Source organism: Rhipicephalus microplus, chromosome 6 (genome assembly GCF_043290135.1).
Source record: "Rhipicephalus microplus isolate Deutch F79 chromosome 6, USDA_Rmic, whole genome shotgun sequence".
In the NCBI taxonomy this organism is placed as follows: Eukaryota; Metazoa; Arthropoda; class Arachnida; order Ixodida; family Ixodidae; genus Rhipicephalus; species Rhipicephalus microplus.
The window spans coordinates 98,024,628-98,045,416 of record NC_134705.1 but is presented as its reverse complement, the minus strand read 5'-3'; the positions used below and the strand labels follow the sequence as shown (position 1 = coordinate 98,045,416).

At 46.3% G+C, this 20,789-nt stretch overlaps 1 protein-coding gene across 1 annotated transcript in view; it reads left to right on the top strand.

The window, feature by feature from the left end:
• LOC142765953 (uncharacterized) overlaps positions 1–20,789 on the top strand; it is a 57,438-nt gene that overhangs the window by 617 nt on the left and 36,032 nt on the right. The window contains exons 2-4 of the mRNA XM_075867759.1: positions 7,111–7,208; positions 10,691–10,826; positions 14,845–15,073. Coding sequence (XP_075723874.1) covers positions 7,111–7,208; positions 10,691–10,826; positions 14,845–15,073 — 463 coding nt within the window. The remainder of the gene's footprint in view (positions 1–7,110; positions 7,209–10,690; positions 10,827–14,844; positions 15,074–20,789) is intronic.

The window sequence follows — 20,789 nt, the reverse complement described above, 5'->3', positions numbered from 1 at the left end:
ATGAGCCTGTATTTGTTCGTCAGTCTCCCGCTTGAGAATTTGCTTATTTTTATCTGAAGGTAGCTTTTAAAAAACGGCACGCTTCCTGCAAGTCAGAGATGATAATTGTCTCCGGTTGATCACTCTGTTCCTGCTCTTTGATTGCAAGGACAATGGAAAAACATTCGGCCTTGGTGTCACACCGGTCCCGTTAATTAGGGAGGCAATCGCCGGGCTAATTCCAAGAGCCGAAGTATCGGCCCCCCGAACCGCACCACGAAAGCGTGGACAATTTAGAAGTGGTCCTTTTTGGCGCGCCAGCGGACGCCGGCTGTGGCCCAAAGAACAAGTCAGAGCCGAGAGTTGATAAACAAACAAATTATATTCTCAATAATGGCAGATCGAAAACAATACACAAAACTGCACACTCCACAATAGTTGCATACAATATGTCACCAATCAAACCAATCAATCAACGTACTACACAATACAATCAGCCACACTTGAAACAACGGACACGGACAACAATACGCACTACAATGCAGTCGCATGCATTGAACAACCAAGACACTTAAAGACTAAAGAGATAGAAAACCTATTCAGTCCAAAGTTCTTGGAACCAAAGTCTAGATGATACTCTTCCGAGAATCACTCACTCAAAGTCCAGCGTTGTTGTCGTTCCGCAGCCCTCGAAGTTTCTCTTCCAGGAAACCTCCCGTCTTCAATTGGCCACTCTTCAAACTTCAACTTCCTCGCCGGAACACGTCGGCTTCACACCCGCAGCTGTTGCCACGGGTCTTCGCTCGATAGCGGTAAACACACGCTCTTGCCTGTTGCCCGAGCCTTCACACATCAGGTGGAAATCCTCTTCATCTCCGGCTTCGTCCCTACGGACCAAAACCTTCGCCGACTACACGGCGGAATCCCTACGCGCTCTGGCGCTCACTTCCGTCTCCTCCTGATCTCTCATCTCGGCTGCTCGGTTAAATACCTTGCGCGCGACATTCCAGATGTTTCTCGTCATTTCGTCGGCGCGATACGCAGCGAAGGCTGGGAAGAGGGCGAGACGGTTGGAAGTCCCTCCGCGTCGCATGACTCAACTCGGCGTGGCCCCGCCCCCTTCGTTCTAGAAAAATCGCGGGCTTGCTGGGCCGCCGATGTGGGGTGAGGAGGTTCGTCTGCGAAGCCATGCTTCTGCGGGGAGAGCGCGCGCCCGGGAGCCTTGGATGGTGTTTTATTTTTTTTTCTTTTGACCTCGCGGCGTTTCTCCCGCCCGTTGTCGCAAGAATTTGGCGGCGCGCTCATTTTTAGCGCTCGTTCTGTGACACTGCCCCCCACTTTAAGAATATTATCTCATAATATTCAAAACCCCACAGACGAGCGCGAACAGTCACCACACACTCTCACAGACTGTAACACCATCAGTCGCTCATGACACTTCACATTCACAATAGATCACTTAATACAATTGTACATTGTAATTAAATTAAACAACACGTGAAAACACCACTACAAGCACATGAGTACAACACTGCACCGCACATTCCCAATAATACAATTGTACGAAGTTCTCTAATTACAAAAATGGTCCAATACTATTCATCACATCACAGCACAACACTTCGACACTTGTGACACAGAATAACACAATATTAACACAACATATGGCACTCAGCACTGCCCAACACATTCTGATTCGACCTCAGCACTTATCCTGAGTACTTCGAGCAGCGCTTGCGCCCCCTTTTGCGGTGCTCGCTCGATCTCTTCTTGTGTTTCCACGTTCTTTTTCGGCGAGCCCTTTCCAACGACGGTATCTGAGGCGGCGTCTCAGCCATCGTTGTCACTTCCGACACCGTTAACGCGTCATTACATTCGACGGGTCCTGTCTGTTTATTTACCCGCTCGTTCATGTCATGGCCTTGGGCTTGGCTGGCCAACTCCGTCACCATTACACTGTCGGTCGGTTGGGGTCGTGCCGACGTACGTCCAGTTGCTCGGCCCGTGAACTTATTCGACACGATCGTCTTCTCCTTCGCTGTCTCTTGCGCCGCAGCTTCACCTTGGGCTCTAGTGAGATCCGTCACGGGATGCTCCTCCACTGTATCTCGCGGCCGCTGTGTTGGCGAGGGCTCTATCTTCGGGTCTTCTCCCAAACATTCTGGATCACTTGGCTCTCGCGCCCCGTCGATGTTTCCGATGACCAGGTCATACAGGGGGGTCGTCATGCATAAAGCAGTAACCTTCCCGCTGAAGTACGGGGTTTCAACCTCGATTTCTGCTTCGGAAAGCATCCGAACTGTACGGTCGATTAGGCAAACTGGTTTAGTTTTGCCTGTTAGCTCACCTTCCCGTACCAAATTTCTCCGCACGATAACAGTGGAGCTACCGGTATCTCTTAGAACCGTAATCTTCTTGCCCGCAACCTTTCCAGGCAGTGTTGGCATTCGCTTCGTAACACCGGTCGACTGCTTTGACATTACAGCACCAACAATAGGAATTTTCTCCCCATTCTTCAACTCTACGAATCCATCGGTGACGGCATTATTATCAGATTTCGGTGCCGCTTGCACACAGGATACCTGGTGAGTTTGACTCACTCCGTTTCGACATGCGTCTGCTTTGTGCCCAGTCTGACCACACTTAAAACATTTTACTGCCGTAGGGCTCGTAAAGATCGTTCGACAGTTTTTGGCGCGATGACCCACTCGGTTGCACAGAAAACATCGCGGAATGCCCTCTGGTGCACGCTTCTTTTCTTCGGGAGCCAATTTCTTCGAATCATCGGGACAATCCTTGACCTTGGCCAAATTAGTGCCACCTTGCGCTTCCAAGAATTGGTCAGCCAATTCAAGCATTCCTTCAAGTGACTCAGCCTTCCTCTCTTTCAAGTACAGCGACAGGCTTGGGTGGCAACTAGTAAGAAATTGTTCTCTAATCAGGAGCTCTCTAAGTTCATCGTACTCCTGCGCTGTCCCTGAAAGTTCAATCCATCTGTCGAAATAATGGCTAAGTCGGGCGGCATACTGCGTAGCCGTCTCACCATCAGCTGGCTTTCCTGTCCTAAATCTGTCCCGGAATCCTTCCACGGTAAATCTAAATTGCTTCAGCAAAGCAGCTTTCACCTTTGCATAGTTGGCTGCATCGGTCGGCGTCAGCCTACCGTACACACTGAGCGCTTCACCACTCAAGCAAGTACTCAAAGCAGTTGCCCATTGATGTTCCGGCCAATTCTGGCTCTTCGCAATCGTCTCAAATCGGTGAAGGTACGCGTCAAGGTCGTCCTTCCTTTCATCAAACGCTACGAGCAGCTTGCTTGGGTTCAAGCGGAAGCCGTGATCTTCCCGTTCGCTGCTTTCAGCTCTAGCTTGGACGGGAGTTTCGCTTCGCTGTTGCAAACGGAGCCGCTCGAGTTCCATCTCGTGCTGACGCTGCCGTTCCCTTTCCTCTCTTTCTTCTTTCAGCTGTCGCTCCTTTGCCTCTCTTTCTTCCTTCAGCTGTCGCTCCTTTGCCTCTCTTTCTTCCTTCAGCTGTCGCTCCCTCGCTTCTCTTTCTTCTCTCGCCCTTTCGGCTGCCAACTTCTCTCTCTCCAGCTCCAACTTCAATTGCTGCTCTCTTTCTTCCTTCAGCTGTCGCTCCTTTGCCTCTCTTTCTTGTTTCACCCTTTCAGCTGCCAACCTCTCTCGTTCTAACTCAGCTGCTTTTTCTTCCTTGGCCCTCTCTGCTGCCAACCTCTCTCTCTCCACCGCCTCTTTCTCCTTCTGGCTTACCCACTTTCGTAGTTCGGCGCCAGAAAGACCCATCTTCTCACCAAGCGCAACTAACTTTTCGAGATCCATTGTGTCTCGCAACTCGCAAATAAAACCTTGCCGCGTGCAAAAAGTATCTGCCTAAATCAGTCTATCGGAACACTCCCCTGCACTCGTTAACGAGAACACTGAACAACACACAAAATCGTTCCGATAGCACTATCAACAACTCGAGGCTCTTTCTCACTACTTTGGACACACTGTGCACCAAAAGGTCCTGTTTCGCGGACGCCAGATTAATTGTCACACCGGTCCCGTTAATTAGGGAGGCAATCGCCGGGCTAATTTCAAGAGCCGAAGTATCGGCCCCCCGAACCGCACCACGAAAGCGTGGACAATTTAGAAGTGGTCCTTTTTGGCGCGCCAGCGGACGCCGGCTGTGGCCCAAAGAACAAGTCAGAGCCGAGAGTTGATAAACAAACAAATTATATTCTCAATAATGGCAGATCGAAAACAATACACAAAAATGCACACTCCACAATAGTTGCATACAATATGTCACCAATCAAACCAATCAATCAACGTACTACACAATACAATCAGCCACACTTGAAACAACGGACACGGACAACAATACGCACTACAATGCAGTCGCATGCATTGAACAACCAAGACACTTAAAGACTAAAGAGATAGAAAACCTATTCAGTCCAAAGTTCTTGGAACCAAAGTCTAGATGATACTCTTCCGAGAATCACTCACTCAAAGTCCAGCGTTGTTGTCGTTCCGCAGCCCTCGAAGTTTCTCTTCCAGAAAACCTCCCGTCTTCAATTGGCCACTCTTCAAACTTCAACTTCCTCGCCGGAACACGTCGGCTTCACACCCGCAGCTGTTGCCACGGGTCTTCGCTCGATAGCGATAAACACACGCTCTTGCCTGTTGCCCGAGCCTTCACCCATCAGGTGGAAATCCTCTTCATCTCCGGCTTCGTCCCTACGGACCAAAACCTTCGCCGACTACACGGCGGAATCCCTACGCGCTTTGGCGCTCACTTCCGTCTCCTCCTGATCTCTCATCTCGGCTGCTCGGTTAAATACCTTGCGCGCGACATTCCAGATGTTTCTCGTCATTTCGTCGGCGCGATACGCAGCGAAGGCTGGGAAGAGGGCGAGACGGTTGGAAGTCCCTCCGCGTCGCATGACTCAACTCGGCGTGGCCCCACCCCCTTCGTTCTAGAAAAATCGCGGGCTTGCTGGGCCGCCGATGTGGGGTGAGGAGGTTCGTCTGCAAAGTCATGCTTCTGCGGAAAGAGCGCGCGCCCGGGAGCCTTGGATGTTTGTTTTATTTTTTTTTCTTTTGACCTCGCGGCGTTTCTCCCGCCCGTTGTCGCAAGAATTTGGCGGCGCGCTCATTTTTAGCGCTCGTTCTGTGACACTTGGTGATTGAGGACGTGTAAAGCGATGCACTTGTCACCATACTGTTATCGTTGTTAAGTACTGATGCAACTGACCATTTAAAATCATACCTCGAAGCGTCCTCGTACAAAACATTTGATTTGTTTTTTTTTTCAATGTTTTTAGAGCCATCGCACTCTCTTCTCTCTGCGCATTCAGTTTGCTTTCACGTCCATCTTCTTGGGCAGCGCTGAGATCGAGATCTTGCTGCGGACGAGATCAGAGATTTCTACAAGATCTTCGTCCCGTTTCTGGGGATAAGGCGGGCAGCCCACCCGAGCGAGTATCTTTCTCCCCGATTTCGTCTCACTTGGATGATTTCTCTGCGTAGTCAGTACCGATGTTTTAGTCAGGGTATGTGATATAAATACCTAGATCCAATACCGTTTCGTTTGGTGCGCTTACTGGTAGCCCTTGGGTCACTGAACCACGGATAAGCGTAATCTCGCACACCGTGCCTTCAAGAGTAAAGCTAAGTAACCGTAGACGCGTGGAGCCCGGCGTTCATCACATAGCGCGAGCTCGACGTTTACTTCCGCTTGTTTTATACATTTCCGCAAGTTGGTTGCCTTAGATTCCTTTCTGGACGTCGCGAGTTTACAAGTCGCAAATTCCTAGATTTGAAGCGTATAATGCAGCTACGGCATTTGATTGGCGGAGAAAAAAAATGGCAGCATATCTACGGAGTGAATGATGGATAGTGGGGCGAATCATCCATCCGTCCATTCGTTCTTGCTTCCATCCGTCCATGCGTACGTCTGTGTGGCCGCCCGTGCGTCCATCCGCCCGTCCGTGCGTGCGTCTGTTCGTGCGTCCGCACGTTCCTCTGTGCGTCCGTCCATGCTTTTATCCATGCATCCGCTCCTGCGTCCGTCCATACGTTCATCCGTCCGTGCAGACATCCGTGCGTCCGTCCATGCATCTGTCTGTGTGTCCGTTCGTCCACCTATTCAACACTCCAAGTATCACCATCTCGCATATTTTCATCATATATTTATCATATAGAAGCACCGCCATCCAGCGGAAATTCTAAGGACTGAACGAGAGGAAGCACACGCACACTTTCTTACGGCTTGCGCTTCGCGTCTACTTCCCACCTTTACCCACCTCGAGTTCATGGTATATACTAGTTCACTGTATTCATGGCACTGCGGCCCAACGCTCGCTAGACCTTCAAAAACCTAGGAGGTTACGCCCAGCGAGTATAATGTAGGAACCCTTTCTTGTCTTCTGTGCGTTGTTGAACAACAAAAAATTCGCAGCGTGCGCGTTAACTAAAAGTTGAATTCTCCTGTCACTCATTCCCCCTTCGAAGCCATTGGCATGTACATTAAGCACTATCTTTTATTGTTCAACAACGCACAGAAGAAATCTCTCACCGGCACCACCTTGGAGGTCAAAACGTGATACTTGTTACATACTACTACTACGGCCACGAGGGATGAGCGGGTGCCGCTATAAAAAGCTTCGCCCCTAAAAAGTTCTTCTAAACCCTGTCGTGAACATCCCGTAAACACGGAGCACATTGTAACTGAAGCAGACTATTCTCGCTGCCCACTGGATGCTCAGTGACGTAGACTGAACATATTCAATGAGACTGGTTTACGGTAGTGCTTATCATACAAATGTATGCGACATAGGATGCGGAAAATTGAATTGGTTGTGCGCTGCATTCTGAGGCGATTCGCACGCTTTAGGTCTTGTAGGAAATTACTCAGTTTAGCCATATAGCTCGGATTGGTCTGCCAATGATTCTCAGGCCTGATTAACTGGTTCAGTGCACAAAATTTTCTAAACCGTTTCAGGGTTCCTTTAACCGTGTAGTAAAAAGAAAACAATAAATGCAAGTGCTATTTCATGTTGTCACGTTGACATACAATGTCATCACGAAGATGCCTCGATATTTTTTTCTCTCTCAATGACCTCAGTGAAGAGAGTGGTGGCATCGGCATCGCGGTATGTGTGTTCATCATCGTTGGCATTGTCCTCGCCGCCATCTTCCTTCTGTTAGTCGTGAGATACGACAGTGAGTATTACTGAGGTCTTTACGCAGCGTCCTTTGCACGAACGCATCCCAACTGCAGCCCTTGGCGTACAGCGCTGTGCATGCCCTGCAGTGGTGTGGTCGCAGTATCTCACTAACGAATTCGCTAAGAACAGTGACCCTTATCACTTGCTTTCGTTATCCATTGGATGCCCGTTACGCGCGTTATGTAGATAGAGTGCAAAAGGCAAGGAACATGTTGGTTCGAGAAATACTCGCGCAATTTGTGAATAATAATAATAATAATAATAATAATAATAATAATAATAATAATAATAATAATATTAATAATAATAATAATAATAATAATAATAATAATAATAATAATAATAATAATAATAATAATAATAATAATAATAATAATAATAATAATAATAATAATAATAATAATAATAATAATAATAATAATATTAATAATAATAATAATAATAATATTATTATTATTGTAATAGTAATAATAATTTCAGCTGTTTTCTTCCCAAAACCATGATATGGTTATAGGCAATGCCGCAGGGGGGAGGGGTCTTCGAAAATTCTGACCATCTGGTGCTATTAAAGGGGCCCAGCAACACTTTAAAGGGGTCCTGCAATCAATGTACAGAGCCTGACACAGGAGACCAATTCTCCCAGCTATGTACCTAATTACTGGCATCAATCATGTGAGTGTGCCTCTGTAATACTGTATCGTCTTCTAGGCACCGACATCGCCGACGACGCCAACGTAAAGTCAAAAGCTACGTTTTCAGATTTGGGCGCTGCACCCTCGGCCAACAAGACACCCGTGGTAAGCATGCATATGCTCCTTCAAAGATTAAATATTTCGCGCATGAATATTTATATATAGCTAACACGTGTGCATCACAGTACATATAGAGGATGCAGAATGCGTCTGTGCGTAAGGCGCGCGTACATGATAACATTATGAGGGGTTTTACGTCTCAAAAACACGATATGAATATGAAGAACGTTGTGGAGGACTCCGGAAATTCTGACCTTCTGGTGTTCTTCACCGAGCACAGACATTGCACAGTACACACGGGCCTCTATCATTTCACCTCCATCAAAATGTGACCGTCAGGACTGGGATCGCACCCGCACCCTTCAGGTTAGCAGCCTATAATTCTAGTCATTGGCTCGCCGAGGTGAGCGGCATGATATGCTCCAGCGTTTGAATAATGCACTTCATTGTGACCGCATGCCAAAGTATGTCAATTGCACCAATCCTCACGTTCATCTGCAGCTGACATCAGTTTAGTATAGGTTTGTGGTCTCTTTCTTATGTTAGCCAAATAAACTTCTCCCCAAAGGAGCGAGAAGAGGTTGTACATTTATGATGGTCAGTACGAACAGAAGATGGACAAATAAAGGAAACGATGATGGAGGCACTCTTTATGAACTTGGTGCTTATTAGAAATATATTTAAGATATAGGTGAGTTGGAGTGAGATTAGCTTTAAAACCACAGAGCCACAAAGATAGTCAAGAGTAACAGAAATATTATTAGGTGTTGAAGATCACTCTCGCATACGTTCAAGTAAAGCCACCTCCTGGAGAAACAAGGCAATTGAAAGGCCGCTCACGCACGTGTCTTTATTTTGTAATTTCCAACGTTCCTGCGATTATCCGAGTACGCTGAAATACAACGTACTGCACTACACCTATTCATGCAGGCGTTGCCTAAAGTAAAATATTAGTCATCCTTCTTTTTGTTATAAACTGTCGAAGATGAAAAAACAGCCAATATACTTTTATATAACCGGGGCTGGCATAGAAACACAAATGCCTCCAAAATAAGCTTTGCAAAAAAATCTATTTTTGACCATTTTTGACTGTTATAATATAAAAATCCACCTTAGGTTAAAATTAAAAACGTTCGCAAGAGAATATTTCACCCGATGGGGGACACTGGGTATGAGACTAGTACAGGCAGGGGTTAACTCCTTGTGAGTTGCAGGGTCACGCAGCTGAAAATCGACATGTTGCGGGCGCACAGGGAACCAGAGGGGTTTGGAGGAAGTTTCTTCGCAGGCACGGATACATTATAATTATAATGTGAGGGTTTACGCGTCAAATACACAATACGAATATAAAAGACACTGTAGTGGAGGACTCCGGAAATTCCAACCACCTGGTGTTCTTTATAGAGCACTGACATTGCACAGGATACATAGGCCTCTAACATTTGACTTTCAACAAAGTGCGACCATCAGGAGAAAACAAAATGTGACGCATCAACAATGCCTAATAGATATAAATTGATATTAGTAGATATAGTGGATGTCACTAGATATAGCATATATATCAATATAAATGTAAACAGATGTTGATGATGGTGATAGCAGAAGACAAAATAATTTTTATTTATTATCATTAGATTAAGCAAGCTGTCAATAATCGTAGGACTTTATCTGATTAACTATGAAGAGGGAGTGTAGTGGCAACTACAGATGACCTATCTTTGTTTCCGTCTAATCCCATATGGCATAAAAAATTTCCAAGTTGGCCTTGAGATAGATAGGAAGGGAGTGGTGGGGTTCTGATGTCGATGACAGTCGCAATGAGGACTGGTTGGAGACACATTTGAAAAAAATTTATGTAGCGCGAAGCGAAATACGGAAACAGGAACACACAGATGGACAGCGAAGAGTGTTATTAGCAACAGGATGTTTATTTTTCAACTCGGATCATTCTTTAAGTCATAATCGTCAGGCAGGCAGATAACCGCATATGACTGCTCAAATAAATTAGTAAATATGTCATTTACCTAAAACAATGAGATAATGCCAAGTGTCACCGCATACTCAAGAAGCCAAGCTCCTTGGGTGACAATGCTATGGAAGGCTTAGTGCTAGAAACATTGCCAAGAGGGTCAATAGAATCGGTTTCCACGATCAAACGAGTCATTTCATCTTCATGCCGATCAAGAATGGCTGTGTTCTGGAGCAAAGGCCGGTAACAACATGCATGAATGGGTAGAGGAATAATTAACTGCTGCCAAATTGTTTTGGACACGGGAACACTCTGACATCTGAAGCAACTGACATCTGAAGCTGCTCTTTTAAGAACTTAGATCTTCGGAGTATGTTTGGTACAATGTCAGAGGGTGAAAATGCTGCTGCCTTTGAGATGAGATTTTTTTCTATGTTGGTGACCTTTACGGCTGGCAAGCTTAAATGACCCCTCCAGTCACCAGGCACGGTAGAGCATCAGATGATAGGAATTCAACATTGCACTTGTCTTGTACAAGCCAAGATAAGCACTCAGCCGTCGACTTCCTCTTTCAACGCCCAGTCCGAGTCATTGGCGTTGTGTAACTATATGTGGTTTGGTTATATTATGCTTATTTATAGGCCGACCTGCCCAGCGAGACAGGCGCAAAAGTAACTTTAAGAGCTTAACTTAACCCTAGAATACCTTCGTTGTCTTAGTTGTATTGGCTCTCTTCCATGATTTTCCCCCCTCCAGACTGCCCCTACCCCAGTTATGACACAAGCACGTTCTACACCACTCACCTTAGCGCCGGTTGTGACCACTGCACCACCTGCAACACGTGCACCAACTCCGCCGACACCGGCGACTACCAGAGCTACTACCGGCATGAGTAAGTCGTCTCACTTGAAATGTAGCTAGTGTGCGTGGCAATCATAGTATATCGAGACATTTTTTCACGCCAGATCATGTAGAAGCGAGCACACTAAAAATTTGTGAACGATGGCTTCCTTGTTTATCGTTCTCACTTGCAGTTTACCAGCACTGCTCAGTGCTGTGGGTAAAGGGTTATTGGGCCACTTTACAAATAATCAGCAAACGACCTCATATACTAATGGGGTTATTGCCTCACGAATCGTGCGCGACATGAATTTCTCGTATCCGTTAAGAACGTATATACAAAGATTTGGCGCACGCTTCAAGTACGTTCTCTATTCTCTCGTCCAGTCGAGTATGCTCGAAGCAATACTCAGAAGGTTGGAATGTGCGTAAAGAAGTCGCATTACGCTTCTTGATTTAGAACGCATGTGATGAGACATGATCACTTTTTATTTTTTCAACGTGATTTCTGAGCATGGGAATGCAGCTACTACGCGATATAGGCATGTTGTCTTGTGCAGCCCCGGCACTTGGCTGCACCCAGTGGCAAAAAGTTCGTGTGATTCAAACGCTGCTGTGTTCTAGTTTGTGGCATACAGTAAGAGCTGGTTATTTTGATGCTTATTAAATTTAAGACATTCGATAATGCCGACGCGTTCATTGGTCGTGGTCAGCAGGGGCACAGGGAGAAATTTCTTTCAAGGGGGGTGGGGTGCTGAAAGGGTCATTTATCACTCTGTATGCTATAGCAAAAGATATTTCGGCGAGGGGGGGAGGGCGCACGCGCCTGTGCAACCTCTCCGGCTACGCCACTGCAGCCAGCGTGTACATTGTTGAATGGCATAAGACTCTCGTTAATTTGGTCATATTCCGCCGCAACCCACTTAATTTGTACCATTATCTGAGTGGGCTCACTGGGCATCACTGCAAATGTGCGGCGCAAAGGAGCTAAAACAGCATACGCGGACGACGCAAATGAGGTGGTGCAGTCTGCATCGCCATCGTCATCAACACTAACCATACAGTAACAACGGCAATGACAATTCTGGTAATCTTCGAGTTAGCACCTTTTGGGTTTTTTTGGGCAGGAAAGTCTGAACCATGGTCACATTTCGGTAAAAGTCGCCTGCGGCGAAAATCGCGGCCCTTACTTACACTGTTCTCACGCAAACTAAGCAAATTATATTCGTATTCATGAAGAAAGTGAAAGTGTGTTGATGTGATAAAAAGTCATCGATGCTTGTTGTTTTATTGGTAGCTTAGATAAGTGGTCATTCGGTGGATTCAGAGATTCTTTTTGGTCCCGTCCCGTATAGTCCTGATTAACGAGATTTTACTGTGTAGGCCAATGGTGCGCTTTCAGTTGAGTGATGTCTAACAGAAGGCACTGGCTGATCCGAATAGAGCGAACACCATCCTCTGTCCGAAAACGGAGTTGCCTTAAAAAATGGCAAATTTGAACTCCGGGTGCAAGTTTTTTTGCCATGCATGAATGAAAGATTTGACTCATCGGCTCGTAGCAGTGCCTGCTTTGGACAGGATTTGTTTTTTCACCAAGTCTCAAATGTGGTTCATAAACCCTCTAGCGTTCGCTAAATTTGGTGATGTTCGGTAGCACGAGCTAGTATCATTTATGTGGTTGGTATATATAGATCAGTGACAGTTATGTGTAAATGGGGGTAATAATTTTCAATGTTGGCTAATACAATGCTCACTTGTCTATTGCTGACTAATGGTGGCTGAATGATAGGTAATGTTGGCTACTTTGTTCTTAGCTGGAATATGTCAGCCAGTGGCGGCTACATTGAATACGTGTTGGTCAACGCAGGCTTAGGTATTCTCATTACGTTCTGTTGACAATGAGACAAATTTATCAGAAGGATTACGAGCTAGTCACGTGCCTGATACCCTTATCCTCAAACCTATTTGAAATTTACTGCTCACGACATGTGTCTCCGACTAAGGTTGGGATAAGGGAGGACTGTGCAATGATACACTTCTAACGTATTGTAGACACTTAAGTCTCCTACACTCGGACCGTAGGCATGCACACACGAAGGAAAGGAGGGGGAGTGATAGCATAGAATAGACTCGGATGTTATCACCACTCTTAGTATACCCCCTGATGGGATGTAGCATGCAAGAATACAATAAAAATAACAAAAAACGAACTCGTGTACTTGGTGTAGCTAATTACTGCGTCAACTGAACTGTCCTGTTTTCTTCTTGCCCCTACAGTTACTTGTTCTAGGATACCTCACTATCTACGATTGGAATACCTTGTGAGCCTTTTGTGACTGAATGATGTTGGCTTGTGACTAATAACGCTAATCAAAGTTAATGACAAGACTGGTGTGTTTAGAAAAAAAATGGCAGCGTATCCACGGAGTGAATGATCGAGAGTGGGACGAAGCATTCGTCCGTCCATTTGTTCTTGCTTCCGTCCGTCCATACGTCCATCTGCCCGTGTGTGCGTGCGTCTGTTCATGCGTCCGTCCCTGCGTTCGTCCATGCATCCGCCCCTGCGTCCGTTCACGCTTCCATCCATGCATCTGTCTGTGTGTCTGTTCGTCCATCTATTCAACACTCCAAGTACCATCATCTCGCATCTTTTCATCATATATTCTCCATATAGAAGCACCGCCATCTGGCGGACATTCCAAGGACTAAACTAGAGGTGGCACACGCACACTTTCTTAGGGCTTACGCTTCGGGTCTACATCCCACCTTTAACCACCTCGAGTTCATGGTATATACTAGTTCACTGTATTCATGGCACTGCGGTCCAACGCTCGCTAAACCTGGCTAAAACTAAGGAGGGTACACCCAGCGAGTATAACGTAGCAACCCTTCCTTGTCAAATAGTGCTCTATGTACATGCCAATGGCTGCTAATGGAGATCGCAGCGCGCGTTAACTAAATGCCGAATGCTGCTATCTCTCGTTCCCCCTTAGCAGCCATTGGCATGTACATTGAGCACTATCTTTTATTGTTCAACAACGCACAGAAGAAATCTCTCACCGGCACCGCCTTGGAGGTCAAAATGTTATACTTGTTACCCACTACAACGGCTACGAGGGACGAACGGGTGCCGCTATAAGGAGCTTCGCCCCTAAAAAATTCCGCCCACAACTTTCCTCGGGGAGAACTCAAATATGTGGGGAACTCGAGCATGCGCATCTCTGCACGAGACGCGATCATGCACAATAAGGGTGTGAACGGTGCCATCACTGACGCGCGACATCGTGCGACTAAGTGCTCCCCATTCCAAAAGTAGTTAACAAATTAGAGTACTGGGCACTCTACTATGGGGAAATTGAAAACTGTCCCTTTGGCTTGGCACTTGATGAGGTCACGTGGCCATAAATTAAGCTCGGGGCAGCTCGAAACAGGTGATCATCACTAGCTACTGTCATGCGCAAACTTGTAGTCGCGTTCAGGGTTGAACCGGTTCAACTCAATCCAGATGGAGCGCTGCTGCAGGGTCACCTTGGACCACCCGCCTAATTCACTCAAGGGAGGGAGAGAGAATGAAGTCCCATGTTCTGCCTATACTTTCTCGGTCGGACCTGTCCCGTCAATGGTTGAGTAACGGGATTGTGAGCACGCAGGCCTTTCAAGATAATGGCGTTCGAAGTAGCTCATTGTACCAGTCGAAGAACTGTTTACTGCCAGTCTTTACTACCCGAAATCCAGAAACTGAAGGTGGGCAATCGTGATTGATTCATTTCTGAAGTTTTTTCAATGAATTTCAAACCTTGTTATCTTTTCGACTGGACCAAAGAGCAGACCAGAAGGTGGGGCGCTGCTATAAAACTTTGCACCCCCACCTCCTCATTCAACGGTAAACCCCATGCGCGCGTATACGCTAACCGCAACTAAAAGGTAACACGTGATGCCGGTAATATTTCGCACTTCTCTGGGCGCTATACCACTAAATAATGGCTCATTTTTCTTTTGCGTAGTGGAATCAGGTACAACTCGGAACATTTCACTGTCCGTAGCTCACCGCGTTTTCTGTTTGTCCTCAGCGCGAGTGACGACCCCGCCGCCGCCGCTGCTGTGCTCGGTGGGCGCGACGCCGACTGCAATGCGGCCGCGGCTTCCTCCGGACGGCTACTGCGACATCATCATCTACACGCACGTCCGGTACACGAACCACACGCTGCGTCCGCTGATAAACGAGATAGGCTTCGAGAAGCTCAAGAACACCTGCGCAAACTACACTCGCACCACCTGTGGCCTCTCCTTCGACATAATGTACGTCTTTTTAAGTTGGTAGAACTTTGCGGGCGGGGCTTGTGAGTAAATACTCTAGGGGAAAACTGTGCCCAATGAGGGCCGACTGCAAGAGCACCGCCATTACCATACATCCGCGCTTACTTACAAATCGTTTAAAATTAGCGCCCAACTCAACGTTTCAGGTGTTGGCAATAAATATAAAACACGACATTTTGCTCAAGTACAAAAGTGTAGACAGTGTCTAACATTCATTTAAAGATTTCTAAAAAATCGCAGATCCCACGTACCTGAAAATCGACGTTATGTGAAGCACGCGCAGGGAAGGCAACCACGTTGCAATTTTTTTGTTTTAAAAGACACGTCCTGAATTGACGCTAAATCTATGTACAAACGTTGCACGCACAGACATGTGTTGAAGAGTTGCAGATGTTTATTCAACCAGTTGTTTGCACTTGCACAACGATCTCAACTTGAACATGCGTATTGCCAACACCGAAAGCTAATATGAAGCGCTGATGCTCGCGAAGATGCTGACTCGAGACGCTGCTACATGAATCAACTTCAGCGCATGGCACTTAACCACAATTGACGTTAACCCCACATAATGGCTGTATAAAAGGAGCAAATGTGTAATATTTATAAAATTGGGTAGGCAGCACTGCAACCACTATTGAAGTTTCACGAAAATTAGCGTCTATTTGTAAAGCAGTTCCGAGACTAGAATGCTTGACTGCCACGCAAAATGCTTGGGTTTGATTCCTGCTCGAACCTTGAAATTTGTTATATATGCATTCGTCGGGAAGTCAATGCTTCCTATGTCCGGTTTTTCTTTCCACTGACATTTATTCTCTGCCTTCGCAGGGTCAACACTACTAATGTCGGCTATTGCTTAACGTTCACGCGTTAAAATTACCCATGTGTGTTCTCGTCGTTCCTGTGTAGATACTGAGTGGTGGCACGCATAGAGTTTCCTAAAATTAACTAGAGGGGACTCTGGCGCTGCGATCGTTCAGCGACCATGGGAATGATGGGTAGTACACACATTTCCCTAGTATTCGTACTTGCGGGCACCGAATCGTACTTGTGACTTTGTTTATTGCTGTTCCGTTTTTTTTTTTTTGAAAGAAAGATTCATCCTTTTCGAAATTTGTGACCCGATTTGGAAAGGTAAGTCTAAATGAATAAGACGGTGAAGCGCAACCGCTGAACATTTGCTAATATTTGTTTTGTGAGAAAACAGCTCCAAGTCACACGAACACACACAGAGTCAACAGATGGCCAGAAGTATGAATATTAGAAAAATGTACGTACTACCCATCATTTCCATGGTCGCTGAAGCGCCATGCGTTGCAGCTCCTATAGACTCTTGCACCAGAGTTCCCTCTAGTGTATATCAGGGAACTCTATGGTGGCACGCACCCGCATAACAGCGGCACATACCCGCCCGTGGGTATGTGCCACTGTCGGGCGGGAAGCGTTTGGCGACGTACGCGACGGGAAGGTGACGTTATTCATGTTCCGACCAGCGCGTCATACTCGTCAAGCCATCTTACCATTCCATGCTAATTTTGGTTGACGCCAAGTTAAGGGGGTGACCACGATATCCTCTCGTCTTACGGCGCAGTGGCGTACCTGCACCGTAAGCAGAGGTTCACCTAACGCCTCCAACATAAAAAGAGGCGCACACATTACACGGCTCCAGTACGCCACTGACAAGCCCAAAAACTCTTGGCGTAGAGTAATGCAACTGGTGTGCACAAGTAATCAGAGCACAATGAAAATGTCCCTCTCGAAATGTAAACACGACCAACACAACCAATCGGCGATTTCCGTGAATTCCGTACTTTCTGCTCTCAGTACGCACTCCGTCTCAGTAAAAAGCATGCCTGATAGAAGCCACGCGAAAACGACACCGACAAAGGAGCACTGCGTTTATCGCTTCGACTGTATTCGAAGTGGCCTAATCTGAGATATTGCGTAGGCACTACATGGCACTGATCATTAGCGGCACGTGCTGTAACCCAAACAGCGAATGGATGAGATGTTAGGCACTCACCTCCAAAAAGCAGACCAAAAAAAAAAGCAGTTCTCTGTGTGCGTCTTTAGCCGTTGACAGCAGTATCGAAAAACGCTGTATCGGAATTTACCGCGAGCAGTCGAATTCCAAGGAAGTTATTAATTTAAGATAATTGACTATACATCTTCAACTATGTTGAATCAAGCCTCTCGAAATCGAGCCTAAACTCATGCATGTGTTTCATCAGTGTATGTGTGCGCAGAACATTCGAAATTGGCAGCTCGGCAGGCGGGTGTAGTAAACTCACATTTTACGATCCGATCGACAGGTCGAAATTTCAGTGAGTGCTCATGCCTGGCGTGCCATAGTGCTACTATGCCCCTGAGAGACTTTATGCGCTTCTATGTTCTAGATATACTACCACCTGTTGGCCGTTAAGGAGGGTATTCGGGCTAGCGACTAGAGTAGTGACTGCGATGGATGAGGGACGATGAGGCGGAGCGCCCGCCATGGTCGCATGGTTTCACTGTCCGCGATGCCCGCCAAACCGCCGTTTGGGAACAAATACAGTTTGATTGAATAGAAGCGGTGCAGAACACGGCGCGGCGATAAATTCAGTGATGGTATGCGACGTTCATAGTTATATATATTTCTGAAGGTGATCCGTATTGCAAATAATTACTTTCACCTCATTTTTTTTTTATGAAGGAGACACTTGTTTTTTGGACTATACAAACGTGTGTGGTATCTACGATATTTGCGAAGTGGTGAAGTCTGTGATTCTTAAACGTGTGCTGTATCATTGATGTTCGCGAAGGGGTGGAGTGTATTTTTTTTACTGGACTCTATGTTCACTTTTCTGTCCGTATGTACGCGCCATTTTTTGCAGTGTACGAAAAAAAAGAAAAGACAGATCCCACGTACACTGGGAATCGATGATATGCGAAACGCGAATGTGAAATGTTGAGATCTGACTTTAAAATCAACAGAACGTTAAGAGGCGTACGTAAATTATACCGTACATTACTTCCATGTCATGATTATCTTGTCTCGACGCGTCATTTTCCTTCATCATCCATTCACATCACGTAGGACCACGTTTGGTATATGTAAAGCTAACGAAACGGCTGTGAGCTCATCGTGAGCGTGGCATGTAGTCATGTTCTTACATGACACGCATCTCATAATTATCGTGTTTGCACCAGTATTATATATACCTTCGCCATTATTCGCGTCCCGTAATACAAAATTTGGTATATGCGAAGCTAGCGAAACGACCACAAGTGCACCATGAGCGTGACATGTAGTCATAGCACACATGACATACACGTCATGATTTTCACGTTAGGGTCTGTCTCTCATGTTTGCCATGCAGTCATGTCATACCACAGCAGTTTTGCAAAAAGTCATGTGAATGTAACCACCGCAACAGCGGCAAGACCATCAAATGTAAGTTATGACATTCATAACGTACATATGATAAATTTCATGTTATGAGTAGTCAGCTATGCTCGTCGTACAATCACGGTATGCCATACCAAATTTGATATTGATACCATTCTCGAAATGGCCACGGGAGCTAAAAGTCGTGGGTGGCTAGATAGATAGATAGATAGATACATAGATAGATAGATAGATAGATAGATAGATAGATAGATAGATAGATAGATAGATAGATACATAGATAGATAGATAGATACGCTCAGTCACCAAAGCTCGATAAGAAATGCTTCACATTTAAAAAACGAAAGCATTTGTCTAACATCCCGCGCCTGCGGTGACGGAGTCTGGCGCAAAATCGTCTACAGATATTGTAAGAGCGCACTAGAAGTCCCTCATGTCAAGCTTATTAAAGTGGCCCATACAGAGTAATATGGCTACCGAATGGAGTGGCACACTGATTCGCGTCATTGATGATGTCACATTTTTACGTCAAAATGATGTCCCCAACTGTATAATTTTCTTTTGTAGCGTTTCGTCAAGAGAGCGTTGCTGTTGCTATGCCACTGAACAAGTTCATCTTGGTACTAACGTTCAACGTCAGTGCTCGATCGAGGAATCAACCCTCTGTCCTTGATTACAGCAGAGCGGTGCTTCGGCCCATTCGGTCAACACAACTTGCTTTTGCTCCACAGCCAAGTATTTCTTTTTTGCATGTTCTTCAGTATCTCGCTACGCATGAAGTCTAATGATAGAATACCACTTGAACGGGATCGAATGTGATAAAGCTAGAAAAAAAAAAGGTAAACCATGCCGATCAAAAAATAAACTAAAAACTCCCAAGCATTTCCCAGAGTGTGAACATGGTTAAATGCGAATGCATGGGGTGAGGCTATGAGGGGCAGTAAAGTTGAAATCCGTTGGCATTCGCCAGTGAGTTAACGTAAACTCCCCACTGTGATCACATTGCGTTTCCCAGGAACCATTAGACCCTCTCGGGAAATCTTGGCGAGTTTACGCGTATATGTGAGAGTAAATTCACATTATATTGACATTTATGTCCACGACCCGCTTCGTGCGCTTGCGCTCGGCATCACGGGCCCTTCGCCGCGCTGCCTTGTCTTCAACCGGCGCGACATCTTCAACGACGCATGCAATGCCCGCATTCGATTGCGTTGTACTCGTTGCTGGAGGTATCTCAGTCGAGGTTGATGCCTGCGATTCATTCATACGTATGACGACTTGCCGATCTCGAGCAAGTCGTGGCTGCGCGGGCGCGTGTAGCAACGGAGAGGAGGGCGGAGCGCGGGCAATCACGTGGTGTGTGACGTCGCTGCGCCGTTGCTACAGTCACTCCTCTCCGCTCCTCGTGCCGTTGCTAGGGGAGAGGAGGAGGCGCACAGCGGATGGCGGATTCAGGGTTGCTTATAAAGTGCACTCGCACTTGAAAAATTAGCCCCGCGTCTGCATGTAATCTGCAAATAGGGAGTTTTAGTGCTCGGTACACAAGCTCTTGGGGCGCTGCGGGCTTGGGGGCGCGCGGCATTGCGTAGCCAACCCATACCCAACTGGAATGCCTTATAGAGGCGCGCACGCAAACGCAAGCCACACGAAGGTCACACGCGCTCGCAGTGCCATAGCGTCTTAATTGTCGCGTAAGTATTATTTAATTATGTTTATGATTTCAAATGTTAACTTAAACTTACATTGTGACATGAAGTAAACTAATTTCAATAAATCATTTTTAAATGATATGATAGTTATCAACACGAAACTAAAAAAAAACATTCTTGTATGCGTCACACTTGCGACTGAAGCCGGCACCGTCGATGCCAAGCAATCCAAACAGCCGGTCATAGTCTGACAAGCGCGACGACAGAGCAACGGTGTAACGTGTAGCTCTGTGTAACTTTTAGCTTGCCGCAGCTCACGGGTTCATATCCCGGCTTCGGCGGCTGCATTTCCGATGGAGGCGGGAATGTTGTAGGCCCGTGTGCTCAGATTTGGGTGCACGTTAAAAAACCCCAGGTGGTCGAAATTTCCGGAGCCCTCCACTATGGCGTCTCTCATAATCATATGGTGGTGTCGGGACGTTAAACCCCACATATCAATCAATAACTTTTAGCTTGTACGTATACTTCTTTACGTTAACGTGTTACCGGATACCAGTTTGCGCTTACCGTCAAACCGGAACGTGCCTCTTGCAACGTTTTGAGCTCATCATACGTAAACATGTATGCCTTTACGTTTTCGCAAACCACAAATGGTGATGCTAAC